A 17357-nucleotide genomic window follows, 5' to 3' on the forward strand; every position below is an offset into this window, starting at 1 on the left:
GAATGAAGGTGCTGCCATATAAAAAATATTTTCATTGAACGGGACCTAACGGTTTATTATATGGTTGTTGTTATACAAATTTTAATCGTTTAATAAAATTTTTGTTTCTACCCCCAAGAACAGGTTGAAAATACCGTTTTTTGTGTTTTTGAAAGATATTCAAAATCGGTAAGAGCTAGAACAATTTTAAATAAAAATTATAAAGCATAAAATTTTACATAAAAGTGTTCTTTTGACTTGTTTTGACATTATTTAAATTAACAGAGTTTAGGCCGGTTAAAGTAAACGGATGAGGTGTACCACTTTAAAAAACATCATGAATACTTGATTGTTTGTAAAATTTTAAGCAAAATTTGAATCCGAAAGTAATATTTGGATTTGAAATTATTTTCATTATGAAAAAGACATTTTTTTTCAATCGTACCGTAATGAACATTTTACTTTTATAGTAATCATGCCGGACTAGTCTGCTGGATAATTTTTCCCGAAATAGTCCGGTAAAAACAAGACAATGAAGTTGGAAGTTTACGGATTTATTTATTATAAATATTAAATGTACAATAATGTATAAAAAAACAGTCATGTTTTTAATATTGTTAATGACGCTTCTTCGAGATGAATAAATCCTCATAACCGGTAACTATAACTTGCTGTCATGACAATTATTTTGACATTATTTAATATATTCTTTAAAAAAAATTAGGGATCGTATAAAAAACGCCATATGCATCACGAACGTTAAGGATTGCCGATCTGACAACAACTGTCTTCGGTCGGTAAACACTCCTTACCGTTCTTGATACTTTATATAGTATTTCGTGTAATGTTACATATTTGGTACAGATTTTTTTTAAGGATGGACGCCTACATAAATGAGACGAAATGAAGCTAATTTTTCAAATAAGTTTTTGGTGTAAGAATCATATCGATATGTAACACTGACCAAGTCATTTAACCACCCTAAACTCGGCTAATTTTAATAATACCAAAAAAGTCAACAGAACATTTTTATGTAAAATTTTACACTTTACAATTTTTATTTGAAACTTTTTTCTAGCTCTTACAGATTTTGAATAATCTTTAAAAGACACTTTATTTTTGTTTTTTCCACTCTTTCCCGAGGGTTGAAAAATATTCTTTGACTAAACGTTTTTATATACTTCACAGTAACTTATAAGTTTGATATAGATATAAAAAATGTAAATTTATCCCTAACATTTTGATTTAAAAGCTTAATTGACTACACGTTTTTAATCGGTGTATTGCAGGCAAAGCTTCGCAGAATGGTAGAGGAACACTCTGCTAATCTCACCGCTCGGATAGATTCCGATTATCCTAGTTCGATCCCTCCCCCCGTTTCCAACACCGCTTGTCCTTCCCAAGAGTTGAAACTGACCGATTCCTCGTCCGGCTCTCCCATCGGTCAGGTGTCCGATGTAAATTTCGTAAAACCCCTGCTTGGCGCCGAAGAAAAAGAAAACGCCGCTTGTGATTTAGATGTTAAGTGTATAACGGAACTGAAAAAAGACATTTACAAATCCTCCCGCCCCAACTCCATAGAATCACGTCGAAGTAAATCTCTATGCAATACTAGTTCAGTAGAATCCAGCGACGACGTCAAAGGCAAGAAAGACGTCAAAAAGACCAAATCAAACCCAGTGAAATGCGAGGGTCCAAACTTAAACACCGAAACAACGAGTGACAAAAAGGAAAACGTGATGACTGTCGAAGAGAAAGCCAGCCCGACCAAGGACAGGTCCTCCCCCGAAAACCAAAGCGCCGAACGGCTGGAGTCCCCAAAGCCGGGATGCAGCAACCAACCAGAAATCGGTAATAACACAACAAGTCCGGGAAACGCTTAATTATCGTCTATTGAATTCAGATTCTTCTTCGCCGCGCTCGCCTCGGAGTTCCGACGGAAATCGTGACGAACTCACCGCTCTTTTACCTTCGCCGTCGAGTTATCCGAAAGCAGCGTCAGCAATTCGCCGATTGCGGCTCGAAAATGAAAGATTACAAGCGGAAGTAACAAGACTGAGACGCTTGGTGGTTTCAGGAGCTTCTTCCGTTCTCGCTGAAAAGAAAACTCCCACTGAAAATAGCGATAGCAAGGCGAACGTGCTCGAAATGGAATTGCAACTAGCCAAAGAAGCCCTAATCAGTAAGACTCGGCCATGCATCGATAATTCGCATTGAAATGAACCTTTTGCAGCTCTTAAATCTGATCGGCGCCGATTGAAGGCAGAAAAATTCGATTTGTTAAGTCAAATGAAACAGCTCTACGCCACTTTGGAGGATAAAGAAAAGGAACTTAGGGACTTTATCCGAAACTACGAGCAAGTAAGTGTGGGTTTGGTCGCTGTAGGGGTTGACTGCAGCGTTTTACTTTCACTGCTGTTATTCCTTGTTGCGTTTTCCCATCTACCTAGCTAATTTGTTCCAGCGGGTTAGGGAGAACGAAACTTCTCTGCAGCAACTTTCCACGGAACGCGAGGAACGCGAGAGGGAACGCTGGAGTTTATTGCGACACGCAAGAGATGAAGCTGAACGCAGTTTATCTTTAGCGGCCCAACTTAACGCCAAAGAGTTACAACTTCAACAGGCACAGGAACAGTTGCAAGATGTAAGTTTCGGTGTCGGGTGATTGCCACTTGAATGATTGATGTTTAGGCTCGGAGACAGTTGGCCTCGAGTGGATGTCTATCAGATCAGGAGTCTCTGGCCTCATTACCTCGACACAGTATTAACGGCGGAGCGCTCACTCCTGGATCGGGTGGGTTGTTATCTGGACATCATGGGTTGGGTTTGCTGCCAGGTGATAGGGGCAGTTGCAGTGCAGATTCCGGTGTTAGAGTCAGTTCTGACAGGGAAAGTGGGGCAACTTCAGTGGCTGGAAATTTATCTGATTCAACTACCGACGGAACACCAACGATTACGGTCGAAGGGAGCAACGTCGAAGTGGATTCAGTGTCTATTGTGTCGTCGGTCCCACCGCCCCACATGTACCAAAGTGAGTGTCAACACTACGGATTACTATAAGTTAGGATATGAAACGACGTACAAATAAAACGTCCCCGTCCGCGATAAAGAGCATCTAAGTTTTTAGAGCAACAAAAAAAAATGGCTATATTATTTAAATAACGGTAACACAATACAAACAAGAAAATACAGACAGCAGAGGATTAAATTCCCAATATTAAACATTTATCAATTTGCACTCTTCCCTATATTTTTAAAAAAGGTTAAAGATACAATAAAAATGTTAGGAAGAAAGTGGTAGAGAATTAAATTTTCTACAAAAAAGTCCGTGAGACCATATCCCTATGTTCAACCTTTTAGGTCCTAAAGCCGTTCAATGAAACAACGTATTCGTTCACCAATGGTCAAGAATCGGCAAATTAATATAACCCTAAACAATTGAAAATAGATATGTGGTATATTGAAATAGTCCCATTGGTCTTACTCAGACTCTCTTGAATATACCTTAAAAGAAATGCAAAAAGTTATAATGTAAACATAATAAAATTTGTTTAGTTTAGTTTTTTCTTTATGAAGTTAATTTAAACTTTTACAGAAAAAATACATTCGAGTTAAAGAAAAGTCTGATTACTGCTTCAGTTAGACTCTCATTAAGGATTTGACAACCATTTAAAAAATTGATATCTCTTCGATGTGCTGTCCTACTTGTAGGTCCACTTACACGTTTCGTTGTACTAAGAAAGTTAATTTCAATTTGCCTGTTGGTTGGTACATCTGAAGATTTCCGTTATCAGGGTTTTGTTTAGTCTTAAAGTTATATAGCCATATTTTGTTCCAATGAGCAAAGAGAAATGAATATATCTACATAATTGCTAATTTAATCATAGGTGATTATTTGAGCGCATAAAAGACAATTTTAAAAAATTCCTCTTACATACACACGCAGATGCATAATAGAATTAATTAACTTATTGTATGATGTATACTATATTGAATATAATTAATTAATGACAATAGTTATTAATATTTACGTAAACAATTATGAAAAGACCGATTTTGTTTAACGGTCATAATGTTTGCCAAAACGAGTGAGCGCAGCGAAATTCATTAGTTACATAATTAATTTCCTGACATCATTCCTTACGTAGTAATTGATAGTACATCATCTCAAAATTAGACGACAAATTAAAAAAGGTTTATTTCGAATGCCTTAACTTTGTAGAATAGAAGAATACAGTGGAGTCCGGTTATAACGAACTAAATTTGACTTGAAATGTGATGCAATTTTCCGTTTATAAAAATTATAACGAACTTTTTACCGAATTTTAAGAAATATGTTGAGGTTGCCAAAGCAGCAAAATTTTCAATACCAAAGCCACTTTAACATTTTTGGCTTTGACAGTAGTTGTGACAGTAGTAAATGTAAAATAGTTTCCAAGCAACAATAATTCTTAAAGCAAAACTTATGTGATTTTTTTGCGTCCAAGGCATTATTTTAGCAGTCCCCAAACCGTGGGGACCATTTTGATTTTGAGAAAACTATTTGTTTCATCAAAAAATTGTATAAAGATTTTCGACTACATTTTGCTTCATAAACGCATTCTGAAATTCTTGGAAGACCATTCCCCCTAACGCCATGTATTTTGTTATTAGAGGATTTTTTTGTGGCTGTTTTTGCGCAAATTTTATCTTAGTGTAATAGATTTTGAAGAACTAAGCTCAGAGACCAAATTGATTTAAAATTTTTGTTGGGCCCAAATTTATTCGCTGACCCAAACTTTCTAGGGGTTGTTCCATATCTGGTGGCGAACTGACATAAAAGACTTTTGAAATACACCCACTTGGTAAAAATTATGAAGTACATAAGCGTGCATTTTTTTCTCTAAAATTGACTTAATTGCCATTTTAACATTAATAAATTTTAAGGACGAAAAGACGCAGAATATTACTATTATTAATAATTTGTTCATTATTCATCATCTTACGTATCTTATTATAATTTTTTAGAGACTAATAACAGTGAGTTTAAAAAACATTTTATTACGACGCCTATGGGCATTTTTTTATTTAATAGCTATGTTTAATAGTAAACACATGTTTAATGCCAAAATTCCGTCATTTTTTACAATGCCAGTTCGCCACCAGATTTGGAATAAGCTCTATATCTCAGAAACTATGAAAGAAGTTGAGTTATTTTCACTTCTTTTGAGCTCTTGTATCAACCTAAATATTGCACAACTATTGCACACAAAATAACATATTACTGTTTCCCAAAGGATTCATGTTTTTTTACAATAGATACTTATTTATTTCATTTTGTTTCATATGTAAAGTAAAAATAACTGCTAAAAAAACATTTTATTTAATTTACCGCTTATAGCGAACTTCAGATATAACGAACTGATTTTGATGCATTTTCGGAGTTTGTTATAACCGGATTCTACTGTACTTAACTTTAAGTATTATTTTGGAACTAATGAAATATTTCAGATTTAAAAATAGTAGTTCTAAACTAAAGATAATGTTAACAGAAATTATTAAAGTATACTATACTTTGTTTCATCTGGAAGAATTGCAATGGAAAAATATGAGTTTAAATTGAAAACTTAATACATAGTCAGAGATAAAGACGTGACTTTATCGAATGCAATACAAAAATTTACTATTACCAATTACCAAACTGCGCTTTGTCTCATATTTATCAAAACGCTGCGAATACGGTTGAAGTTAAAAAAAGTTTAAGGAACAAAGTTGTAGAGAATGACTTATTTCAGATTTCCTGTAAAAATCTGCGCCACCATATCTTCAATAGTTTAGGTTTAAATTAATTGTCCAATACTTGACCAGCGGTAAAACAAAATGAATGCGTCGCTTGAGTATATTTAATCGTCTTTGGAACCTAAACGGTTTAAGATATAGATATAATCTCAGACCTTTTTAAAGAAAATTTAATTTTCTACAACTTTTTTCCTAACATTTATCTTTTTAACTGTATTCGCAACGTTTTGAAAAAAATGAACCGCAGCGCAAATTTTAAATGTTGCAGATTTTTTGTCGTTTTTTTTGTAAAAATTGATGGATTTGGGTACACAAAATCGTGCGATTTTGTATCTCATTTCGTGTCCTAATCTATAGTCTTCCGTAGTCAACACCTAAAACAAGTAGACGTAGAATTAACAAAACTAATGAGTAGTTTGGAGCATGCTACTAAATATGTTTTTACAGCTGTATCGACTAAAGACTGCAGCCCTACTTTATCGCCTCTTAACGCTAACACCTTCTCCAGATCTATTGATACTGGAGCTTTGTCTCGGTAAGTTCTAATAAAAACCCGAAATTCTACTCAATTAATTGCAAACTCTACCAAAGGAAACCTAATTCCAGATCCGTGGAGCAGTTAAGTTCGCCTCTCGATCCGGAACCATTACCGGTGGGCAGACGCTTGAAGCATCCACACGGGAGGCCGGGAGGAGGCCGTGGGGGCACTTGGGGAAGCATCTCGCGAGTCTTCGCACGGTCAAGACACAGGAACAAAACCAACTCTCTCCAAGAAAACTGTGAGCACAATTTTGAGTCTTACCGGAGTTGGTCTCCTCTAACCGAGGAAGGTTACGCCGAAAAACTGCGTTTGTTGCGGGAAGCTGCTTCGATACCCATGGAGCGATGGAGGGCACCTACGGTTCTAGCCTGGCTAGAGGTTGCTTTAGGGATGCCCCAGTATGGCGCAAGATGCGCCGAAAACATCAAAAGTGGAAAGGCAAGTTTCATTGTTATCGAATTTACCCTTCCCGGGTAAAAACGGTGAAAATAAATCTTATAGATTGGTCCTTTGCATGGCCAGGTGCTCTTAGAATTGAGCGACTTGGAGCTGGAATGTGGGCTCGGCATAACGCACCCCATGCACCGGAAAAAGCTCCGGTTGGCTATCGAGGAACATCGACAACCTGCTTTAGTTAGGTACCCTTGTATTGCTCAGTTGGGCCACACTTGGGTGGCCAGCGAGTGGTTGCCCGATCTGGGATTGGCCCAAGTAAGTTTTTAAAGTGCAGAGTTGTTCAACTATTTTTCATGTATTTAAATAGGTATTTAACTACTTTTTCAACCATGGTAGCTTAATTACAGTTAACTAAATTTTTTCTAAATATATTTAACTACTTATTTAACTACAGTATTTAATTTAATTTAAGCCAATTTGGGCGTCAATATGGCCATCAGGTGGTCGATATAATCTTCATTAATTACTCTTCAACAAGCTTTCTTTGGATTCAGATGACCGATGATTCAGCCGAATCATCAATTTATTGCTGAAGAGTAGGGACAGTAGAATGACCTGACCTGACCTGACCTAACTTAGAAGTAGGGAGTAGGTTGGAGTAAATATTTAAGAAATCGGAAATTGGTTATGGTTGTGACATTGTTACTAAAAGCTGTCTTATACAAAAAAAAAAATAAAAACCTTTTGAGGTGCCCCGGCTCCTTTAATTTTTTAATATTATATTAAAAAACAAGTTTCATAAGACCAGTCTTAAAGCATGAATTCAGTTTCAAGAACAGTGGCGTTAGCCACTTCAAGGTCTTATGAAATGAGTTTTTCATACAAATTTTTTAAATTTGATCCTTTTTTGTCGTTTTTGATCCTTTGTCGTTTTTAAGATAAACTGTTATTTTAGTCGATTTAGGTATTTTTGTGACGGTTGGTAATGTCTCAATTTTGAAACTGAAATAAGTATTTAAAATATTTGTTTTATTCAAATTTTGTCAAAAAACAAAAAGTCTGGATGGTAGAGGAGGTAATCTTGAATGAACGCTCCCTGAAATTTGGAAAAATGACAAAAATACGGTCGCGAATCTGCTTCCTGCTAACCAAAAAATTTTCGTAAAATGTTCCGTCAAATTATGAGTATTATGACATCGCACTTGATGATATTTCGTGTTTTAAGATGCCTATTAAAACATCAAAATGGCGGTAAATTACAAATTTAATATTTATTTAAATTTACAAATTATATTTAATTAGATTCACAAAATTTTGAAATTAAATTAATCAAAAATTATAAGGTATCTGATTAGGTATTTTATAATTTTAGATAATAATGAAACTGCGATAACTGATTAATTTCATATAACTTCCAGGTTTGTCACAAAAATCTTTTTATGCACATAAAATGGTCTCATAAAAGATTGATCTAAAAAATAGTGTAAAAAATCAATAATTTTTTTTATACGAATAAGAATTTTTTTATATACAGAGTGAGTTTAAAGTAACGCATAAAATGTATATCTTAGTTCAAGCTTATTTTAAAAAAATTCTTCATCTGTTGATTTTATTTTTATAAATACTACAGTTTTACTCATTTTTTATTTTTTTAAATGGCAGCCAACATTTTTGTTCACGGTTTTTGAGAATACATTTTTTACCTTTTTCGTAAGTTTAAAAAAACAAAAAAGAATTAAATATTACATGTAAAAAAACTTAAAAATAATTTTTCTGCTCTCTAATTATCTAAAAAATATTTAAAAAAATAGTTCACCCTAATAAAATAAAGCAATAACAATAAGATAAAGCCTTTTGCGTGAAATGACGTGATTTTTTTTTATTTCTTTTATTATTTTATTACTTTTATCTTATTATTAATAAGATAAAGGAGTGTAGTATCAAAATAGAAAAACAGTTTACAAAAATGTCAGTTGCCATTTAAAATAATTAAAAATGACTTCATAAATCAAAAACCAATCTAGCATTTGTAAATATAAAATCGATCTCCTGGAAGATTTTTTTAAAACATGACGACCCATGGCTCACACTTATCACAAAGATATGAATTTTATGCGTTGCGTTAAACTCACCTTACATCTATTACTTCAAAAATCGGTAACTCTGATATTTATTTTTAGAACCGTATTTGGTCATTTAATGGAAAAAGCTTAAATTTTTTTTGTTTTTCGATTTTTTAAATAATGGGCAGCATACTCCAAATTTTAATGATATGTTTCCAAATTTCAAAGACCTTTAACTCATCAATTCTGTCAATTGAAATGCTCTGATTTTTATTTCATTTAATGATAAAAAAATTATTTCTGCATCGATGTCCCTATACTTAAGTTTAATAATTGTCAAGTTATATTAGTTTTTGACACTGATATTGACACTGAATTCATTGACCATAGCTTTTTGCGCATAGGTTGCCATGGAAAGGAGAGCAGAATATGAAAAATTAAAGTTTTTCAAACGTTAGCAGAATAAAATTACTTTGTTTAAACGGAAAGAATAACGTCATATTCAACAGAATTGGTCGCTTACTGAATAAAAAATATTTCTTTGACGAATTATACAAAAATAGTTGCGGCTATTAAGGAATTTTCTACAAAGTCAAATAACATCATAACTTAAAAATTATCACACATAAGTTTAGGGAATGCTAATACAACGTGATTTAGAATTAAATTCTTGTTGTTTAGTGAAATAAAAACCGAGGCATTCTATTTGAAAATATTGAGTATGGGGTATTTGAAATTCTCTACATTAAACTTACAATTTTGGAATTTGTTAACATTTTTTCCAATTTTAAACCCACTGAAGGAAAAGTTTCCTTCATAAAATGCTCAAAAAACCATTTCAATATCTTTAAAAATGGCGGAGTGACTGATTTTTAAGGGTTTTCAAACACCCTACATATCATGCGATTTTTTTTAAATTTTGATCTAGTTATCCATGACAGTTACCTCAGCAATGAAATGTATTGCGTAAATAACTTCAGCATCACTTTATCTGTCAATATGTGCAAAATGTTCACCGAAGAACATAAAAAAATTGTTAGAATTTTATTTCCGTAATGGACATCGAGTTAACGTAACTGTCATGGATAACTAGATCAAAATTTTAGAAAATCGCATGGTATCTCGAAAACGGTTAAATTCAGATAGAAGGAAAGCTGATGAAAAAGTTGATATCGACTTCCGGTGTAACCAGAAGTGCCATAACTTAAAAATATTTTCATTGAGTAAAACCTAACGGATTATAGATGTGTATAAATTTTTAAATAAATATCATTATTAGAACTTACAATACTTCTAATGTGGAATTTAGATGGAACAGCAGCCTGTAGATATAATTTGGATCTACTCGTACAATATAAATTTTCCCTTAAATCCTGCATATTTGTAAGGTAGTCAAATAATGAATTTAATTATTGTAGTTAAATACATTAAAAATTGTATTTAAGTTGTATTTAGTTACATTTTTAAAAATGTAATTATACTTGAGCTTAACGATACTCGTATTTAAAAAGTAGTTTTAAAAACACTGTTAAAGTGTTACTTGTGGATGGATTGAATTTTTTGCAGTATTCCGAGAGTTTCACTGCCAACATGGTCGATGCGCGCATGTTGGAGCACCTTAGCAAAAAGGAATTAGAGAAATATTTAGGAGTTACTAGAAAATTCCATCAAGCGTCTATCGTTCACGGAATTCATTTGCTCCGTATAATGAAATATGACCGGCAGGTAATGCATTGTTAAGGCTGGCATTTCCCTGACTCATGTTTGATTGAAGGCACTCGCCGTTCGAAGACATCAATGTGAAAATATTGATGCAGATCCCCTGGTCTGGACTAATCAAAGATTCATACGTTGGGCGCGAAGTATTGATCTGACTGAATACGCCGATAACTTAAAGGGTAAACTTTGTGGAAATTGCAAAGAGACGCGAATTGTTTGGTTTATTGCAGATAGTGGAGTGCATGGAGGGTTGGTCGTGTTAGAGCCATCTTTTAACGGCGATACTATGGCAACAGCACTGGGGATTCCCGCTAGTAAAAATATTATAAGACGGCATTTAAACGCCGAGCTTGAAGCTTTGGTGTTACCAGCAAGGTACGTCATTTTCTGTCAAATGGAGGAACTCCAAGCAGAAGCTGCAAGAGTTATATCTAAACACGGCAGATAAACAATCATGTTTGATAATAATTATTATAAGTTTTCTGACTTTTAGTCAAGTGTTCAAAATTATTTAGACAGAGAAGCTCGTTTGATTCGTTGTAGTCTAGATAATTTTGGCGCAGTTACGATGATTGTGCATTTAATTCTTATGTTACTCAGTTTAATCAAACTATTTGCCTTTATTGAATCCATAATCAAATTATAATATTTTGTTTATAAATAGTTTAAAATAAAGGTTGTGAAATGTGGATTCTTTTGTATAAATAATGACACTGGGGGACATTTTACACGAACATTCTATGTTATGTTGCTTATGCTTTGCACTGCCATTTCAATGTTAGAGCACAGAACAATAATTAGACAATTTCTAGTTCAATGTTCGAACTTCGGTGTTTTTAATGTTACACAGTTCTTGCATGCTATATGTTAGTTTAGAAATTTATCAAACGACAAAATTTTATCGACTAATGAGAAGGCACACATCATGGGATTTTCTAAGGATCAAACTTGTGGAGAGAAACCATCTGTCGGACTTGATGCTGAAATAAGCACAAGTCTATTCATTTATCGTTGCAAACGGTTTTTTATTTTAGTTTAGTCTTCTGGAGATAAATTGTACAGTTCTTAGACTAGCACAATACAATTCCTATAGATGGCTTTTCGGCGGTGGAAATGTTTTTGTAACGGAATTTTTATTTCAAAGCAACAACCTGGTTCATCATTTTGCAGTACTTACGTTTCAAATTGAATTCTCTACTGAAAATGTTCTAGAGGGTGAAACAAATTTTAATAATAATCGGTGGTCGATTTTATTTTCTAAAGAAGAATGATAAACTTGATACAGTAAGTTCATTAGTAAATTTTTAGTTTTTCCAGTAACTGCAAAATTAGTCATATGAACTTACGTTTGATGGAAATTTTAGACATATAGTCAAATGTGGGAAAACACCTTACCATACTGTTGGGTCCACTATGTATAACCAAGAAATCTGTTTCTAAAACACTTGAGAATCGAGTTGTCAGTATTGGTTAACTCTTTCCGTTGCTTGTATTTTTTGGTACGTTTTTTACTCGTGATTCATAATTAATTATATTAAATTTTCTCTGCACAGTGAAGCTAATTAACAATATTTATGTTGATTTTTAAAAAGAAAATATTATTATAACAAATATTATTTATGCTTAAAAAACGAATTTCTTGACGTCCTCTCTTCTTCAGAACGCTTTGAGTCACGCACGGAGTTTAGTGTTTGAAATTTATGTGTTCCAAATTGTTACGATTATTTTAACTATTTTAAGGAATAGTAAGTTTTCAAATATTACCTGTAAAAATTTTATTACACGTTGATTTGCGCCGACGGGTACAAGAGATGCAAAAAAGTGTCTATAAAATAATACTTGTTTTGCAACAGTAATTTTCATTGATTCTTAGAATGCAATAACTGAAATCGCTACCTCAAAGCGTTCTAGAGTTGTGAACTAATATTATTTCCATAACCCGGCCCTTATTTTCATATTTTACATGTTAGATGTTTCAAAACTATAAAAACACCAACGTTGCATTTTCTCTAAGAATTAGTCGATATAGATTTTATTCATGCACTTCAAAAAATTAATACCTAATATAATTTATAGTTTCAATAAGAATCTAATCATTAATAAATATTTTACATTTTCATAAACCTTATTTAAAAAAATAATTCTGGAAAATGCGATGTTGGCGTTTCTATAGTTTAGGAACAACTAAGACTGATTAAAAACAGAGTATGAGTATGAGTTTTATTAAAATTACATAAAAACAAAGTTTCGTTTTAACAATAATGACTTCTCTTGTCAGTTTCAAAGTGAACTGACTGCTCAGCAAATAAATAAACGAATAACACATCAACAACGGAAATCGATTTCGATTAATTTAGAGGTTTAAAAACTTCAGTCTAGTAATTTGTGTAGCATCATTCCGAAAGAATCTAGACACTAAAGAAAAAAAACAAATCAGTTCACTAACCCTTTTTCATTGCAATTAGACTGAGAACGTTTGAAAGCGTATGAACTTAAAATTGGAAATTAAATTTTAAAGAAAAGTAATAAACAAAATGGTTTCTGTACCTCATTTTAAATATTTGTCACCAAGTTTAACGTTAAACGGGTTAAAAACTCAATTGATTTATCTCTATAAAAAAAGTTCTATACAAAAATTTTATAACTTTCTGATGGTCTTATCAACAATATACAGAGTGATTTTAAAGTAATGCATAAAATTCATTGTCATTTAAAAAAAAACAAAAAAAAACGTCTCTTATAAAATATGTCAAAAACAAAAAGATAAATAAAGCGTTTAATGTAATTATCAACAAGTTATTTAACTTTTGAGTTTATTTTCTTTTTTTGCTTACTTTTTTATTTTGATTTCTTTTTAATTTTACATAAATTTTATTTTTAAATTTTTATACCTACTAGAAAGATAATGGAGTATACTGTTGAAAACAGTAAACAAAAATTAAACCAATGACGTCACAAATAGTCATAGTGTCAAAATGTAGCATTTACAAAAATTAAATCGACTTGCTTAAGGATTTTTTTAACAAATGACTCACAACAATAATATGTTTTATGCGTTACTTTACTCACCCTGTATATTAATTTGAGGAAAAAAATTCTGTGTCATTTAAAGTTTTTTTATTATTTCAATTAATTAAAATTGCACACAATTTTTTGATACATTATTTGGGGGTCTTGTATATTGTATGTACAGGGTGCCGCATTTTGGATGTCCGAATAGGGGATCTCCCAAACTAAGAGGTTTAGACAAAAACGATTGACACATCTCGGGTTTTGAGAAATTAATTTGGTCAAAACCGCATCTTGCTATCGTCTTTTGTTTTCAACTTATAAACAAAAGTTGACATTTTAGTAGAATCTTAAAAATATCTTATCTTTCTTATTATAAAAAATACACGTTTGAAAAATAAGCATTATACACTTTTTACAGAGAACTTAATAATTTTACCAGCGATTTTTTTAACCTTTCGTTTAGCTGTAAATACGAGGTGTTTTTTTCTAACTTGGGACCATAGTTGGCTATGACATTTTCAAAAAGCTTATTTTTTTCTGAACTGAAAACAATATAAACACAGTTTGATATTTTTATATATTTTTGATATAAAATATATTTAAAATATTTGAAAGTAATTGGCCATGAAAAAATTATTTCACATAAATGGTGTGAATAGCCTAGAAATTTTGTGAACGGTTATTAAACTAAATAATGTGAAATTATTAGAATAAACTTTGTTAAAGTTATTTTCAATTGAACAAATATACGATTGTCGCAGATTTTAATTACATAAAAAATGTGCAGAAAATTGAAAACGATGTGTCATTAACCACTTGATGACACTTTTTTATGATTTTGTGAAGTGCAATCGAGATGACGCTGTTTGTTTGTTTTAATATTAAAAAAAATGTATTATACAAATAGACGAATCAAACCAGAAAAAACTAAGCTTTTCAAAAATATCACAGCCGCATATGATTCTTATAAAAAAATAAGTCTTTAGTCTTTACGTGATTATAGCTAAACGAAAGGTTAAAAAATGCTGATAACACTATTAAATTCTCTACAAAAAAGTGCCTTATAATGTCTTCATTTCAAATGTGTCTTTTATAATAAAAAAGATATGAATTTTTTAAGATTTCTCTAATATGTCAACTTTTGTTTATAAGTCGAAAACAAAATACGATCGCGGCATGCGGTTTTGACCAAAATTATTTTCTCAAAAAACGAATTTTAGAATGTGTCACTCGTTTTTCTTTAAACCTCTTAGTTTCGGAAATCTTTTATTCGTCCCAAATGCAGCACACTGTAGGTACACAGAGTGCCCACTACAGTTCTACTTTAACACAATCATGTAAAAATATGACCCTCGATTCTTAAAAAATATTTTAATTGGTTCTAAAAATCCCATAGAGAAGGTACTTCCTGTGTGTGTCAATTGTCTAATAGGCTAAAATTGTCATAAAGCAGAGCCGGTCCTCCCCAAAGAACCGAACCAACATAGAATGCTTGTGTTTCCCGCACTGCTTTTTCATCGTTTTGATTTCGCACTGTTATGCTAGATCCACACTAGAGCACTATGTTCGAGTCAGGGCGAAATCGCGTGTTCTGGGAGGGTCCCTAGGCCGTTCATTTTCCCGTTCCTGTGCAGGACTTGTAGGACCGCCAGCAGTCGCTCGCGACCCGATGAGCGCAGAGTCGCGTAGAGCCAGTCTCAGGGTAAGTAGCTCTCACCCTTTCCTCGCATGCTCCCTGCATGACTTACCAACAATACTAATTCAACCTACTTGCAACGAAGAACGATTGCAAAGCTAGGGTAAGTGCACCGACACTAGTTCTCCAGCCGAGGGCCGCTTTTATGAATGTGTGCTTTCAGGGCTCACTAAGTCGCGCCTTGGGCCTTACCAAAAGCAAATCTGAGAGGGAGAGGGACAAGCAGTCGCCGACTTCGAGCTCGGAGAGCTCTTCAGTGATCAGCAGAGTGAGCCCTCCGCTGAGTTATTTCAGATCGTCTAGGTCTGGGGGCGAGTCGCCCATTTACGCGACACCTTTCGCCAATCACAGCGCCTATAACCGGCGGTCGGAGGAGTACGAGAGCTACATGAACAGGAGGTCGATTGACGAATACGAAATTACCAAAAGCGCGCAGAATGTCGATAACATATCGAAGAGCGAGAAAGGCAAGCTCTTTGGGAATTTCATTGGCGGCAGTCTGCATCGCAAGAAGAAGCAGCACAGACGTGTCAGAAGTATCGGAGATATCGATGTGATCCACATTCAGCCCGTTTGATTTCATTACGGAGCCTTATTGTCACATTTTGCTCAATTCTGTTCGGAAAATGTGTAGCATATTATTGTTCAATGTCTTGGACATTGTGTAGGGTAAATTATTACTAAACCAAAGCTAACCAAATACAGTTTTAACTACTCACGTTGTAATATAATTAGGCGATTCGGAGTATGGATGGAAGCGCAACCAAATGGTCTATTCACTTGTACCGAACGATTTGTTTTAATTAATTAATTTGAACAATTAATGAATTCGCTACTGACAATTAATATTGAGCAGTAATTTTGCAATTACTGGCACAAGCCATACGACAATTTAAATTAGGACTCAATGTGTTATGTATAATTTTTTACTTAGTTTTTTCATGATTGTTACCATGTACGTACTATGTGATTTCAGTGGTATTTTGTTATAGTGGAGTATTGCGTGTATAGTGTTTGTTTATTTTATATTTATTTTATTGTATCTATTTATTCCAAAAATAAAAGACATTAAATATTCGAGCATGATAATATCAACCATTTGCCTTTTCCTTAAGAGCATCGTTAGAACAAAAATAAAAAAAATATACCCACAGTAGAGTACAGGGTGCTGCATTTTGGACGTCCGAATTGAGGATCTCCGAAACTTATAGGTTTAGAGAAAAACGAGTGATACACTCTCGGGTCCGTTTATTGAGAAAATAATTTTGGCTAAAACCGCATACTGCTATTGTCTTTTATTTCCGACTTATAAACAAAAAGTGACATTTTAGCATAATCTTAAAAAATTCATCTCTTTCTTATTATAAAAGGTACATATTTAACACAATGACACTTTGTTACAGAGAATCTAATAATGTTATCAGCGATTTTTTTCAACTATTCATTTAACTGCAATAACAAAGTTGTATTTTTTTTAAATAGGAATCATAGGCGGCTGTGATATTTGTTGAAAAGCTTCTTTTTCTGATTTGATATGTCTGTTTGTGTAATACATTATTTTTAGAAATTAAAAAAAACATTTTCCTTTTTCTTTACAGTAGGCGATGAAAAAATTTTGGATTTTTAATTAAAACTATGAAAAATATGACCTAACAAGTATTTATAATTTAATGATTTTTTTAAACACTAATTAATATAAAAAGAGCATAATAAATTATTATTAGATCAAATTCTTGCGATCAATAAATATTATTTGTTTTAGATTTAAAATGGCAAGCTTGCATTGCCATTCTATTTTCTAATTAAATACGAAATGTCGGAAAAAAATCTTATTAATTGTATGATTGATTGTCAATAACATTTTATTTTACAAAAAAATATCTGTGCAATCACCAAAATCAAATCCAGTCTGCGGTAGAAAATTACATAACATTATCAACATTTAACGTTACCTTCACTGCACTTCGCTAAACCATAAAAAAGTGTTATCAAATAGTAGCGACACTCCGTTTTCAATTTTCTGCACATTTTTGATGTAATTTAAATGTACGACGCTCGTATATTTGTTCAATTGAAAATAACTTTAATATAGCTTGTTTTTATAATTTCACATTTTTTAAATTAATAACTTTTCACAAAATATCTAGATTATTCACACCTTTTATGTGAAATA

General features: G+C 32.8%; 1 protein-coding gene across 8 annotated transcripts in view; it reads left to right on the forward strand.

Moving 5' to 3' along the window:
• The window catches only part of Liprin-gamma, a 71772-nt gene extending 55508 nt beyond the window's left edge, over window positions 1–16264 (forward strand). The window contains exons 3-16 of one of the 8 annotated variants that reach the window (XM_008201031.3): window positions 1269–1830; window positions 1883–2161; window positions 2213–2340; window positions 2444–2623; window positions 2671–3010; window positions 6205–6292; window positions 6349–6736; window positions 6800–7009; window positions 10324–10482; window positions 10532–10655; window positions 10707–10851; window positions 15034–15190; window positions 15270–15287; window positions 15348–16264. In XM_008201031.3, the coding sequence (XP_008199253.1) occupies window positions 1269–1830; window positions 1883–2161; window positions 2213–2340; window positions 2444–2623; window positions 2671–3010; window positions 6205–6292; window positions 6349–6736; window positions 6800–7009; window positions 10324–10482; window positions 10532–10655; window positions 10707–10851; window positions 15034–15190; window positions 15270–15287; window positions 15348–15761 (3192 nt within the window). In that variant the 3' untranslated portion in view covers window positions 15762–16264. Of the gene's footprint in view, window positions 1–1268; window positions 1831–1882; window positions 2162–2212; window positions 2341–2443; window positions 2624–2670; window positions 3011–6204; window positions 6293–6348; window positions 6737–6799; window positions 7010–10323; window positions 10483–10531; window positions 10656–10706; window positions 10852–15033; window positions 15191–15269 lie in introns of all 8 variants that reach the window. The other 7 variants (XM_064355661.1, XM_064355659.1, XM_015978196.2 and 4 more) reach the window with 7 other exon arrangements.
• Window positions 16265–17357: the final 1093 nt, after the last annotated feature.

This window comes from Tribolium castaneum, chromosome 1, assembly GCF_031307605.1.
Source record: "Tribolium castaneum strain GA2 chromosome 1, icTriCast1.1, whole genome shotgun sequence".
Classification (NCBI taxonomy): domain Eukaryota; kingdom Metazoa; phylum Arthropoda; class Insecta; order Coleoptera; family Tenebrionidae; genus Tribolium; species Tribolium castaneum.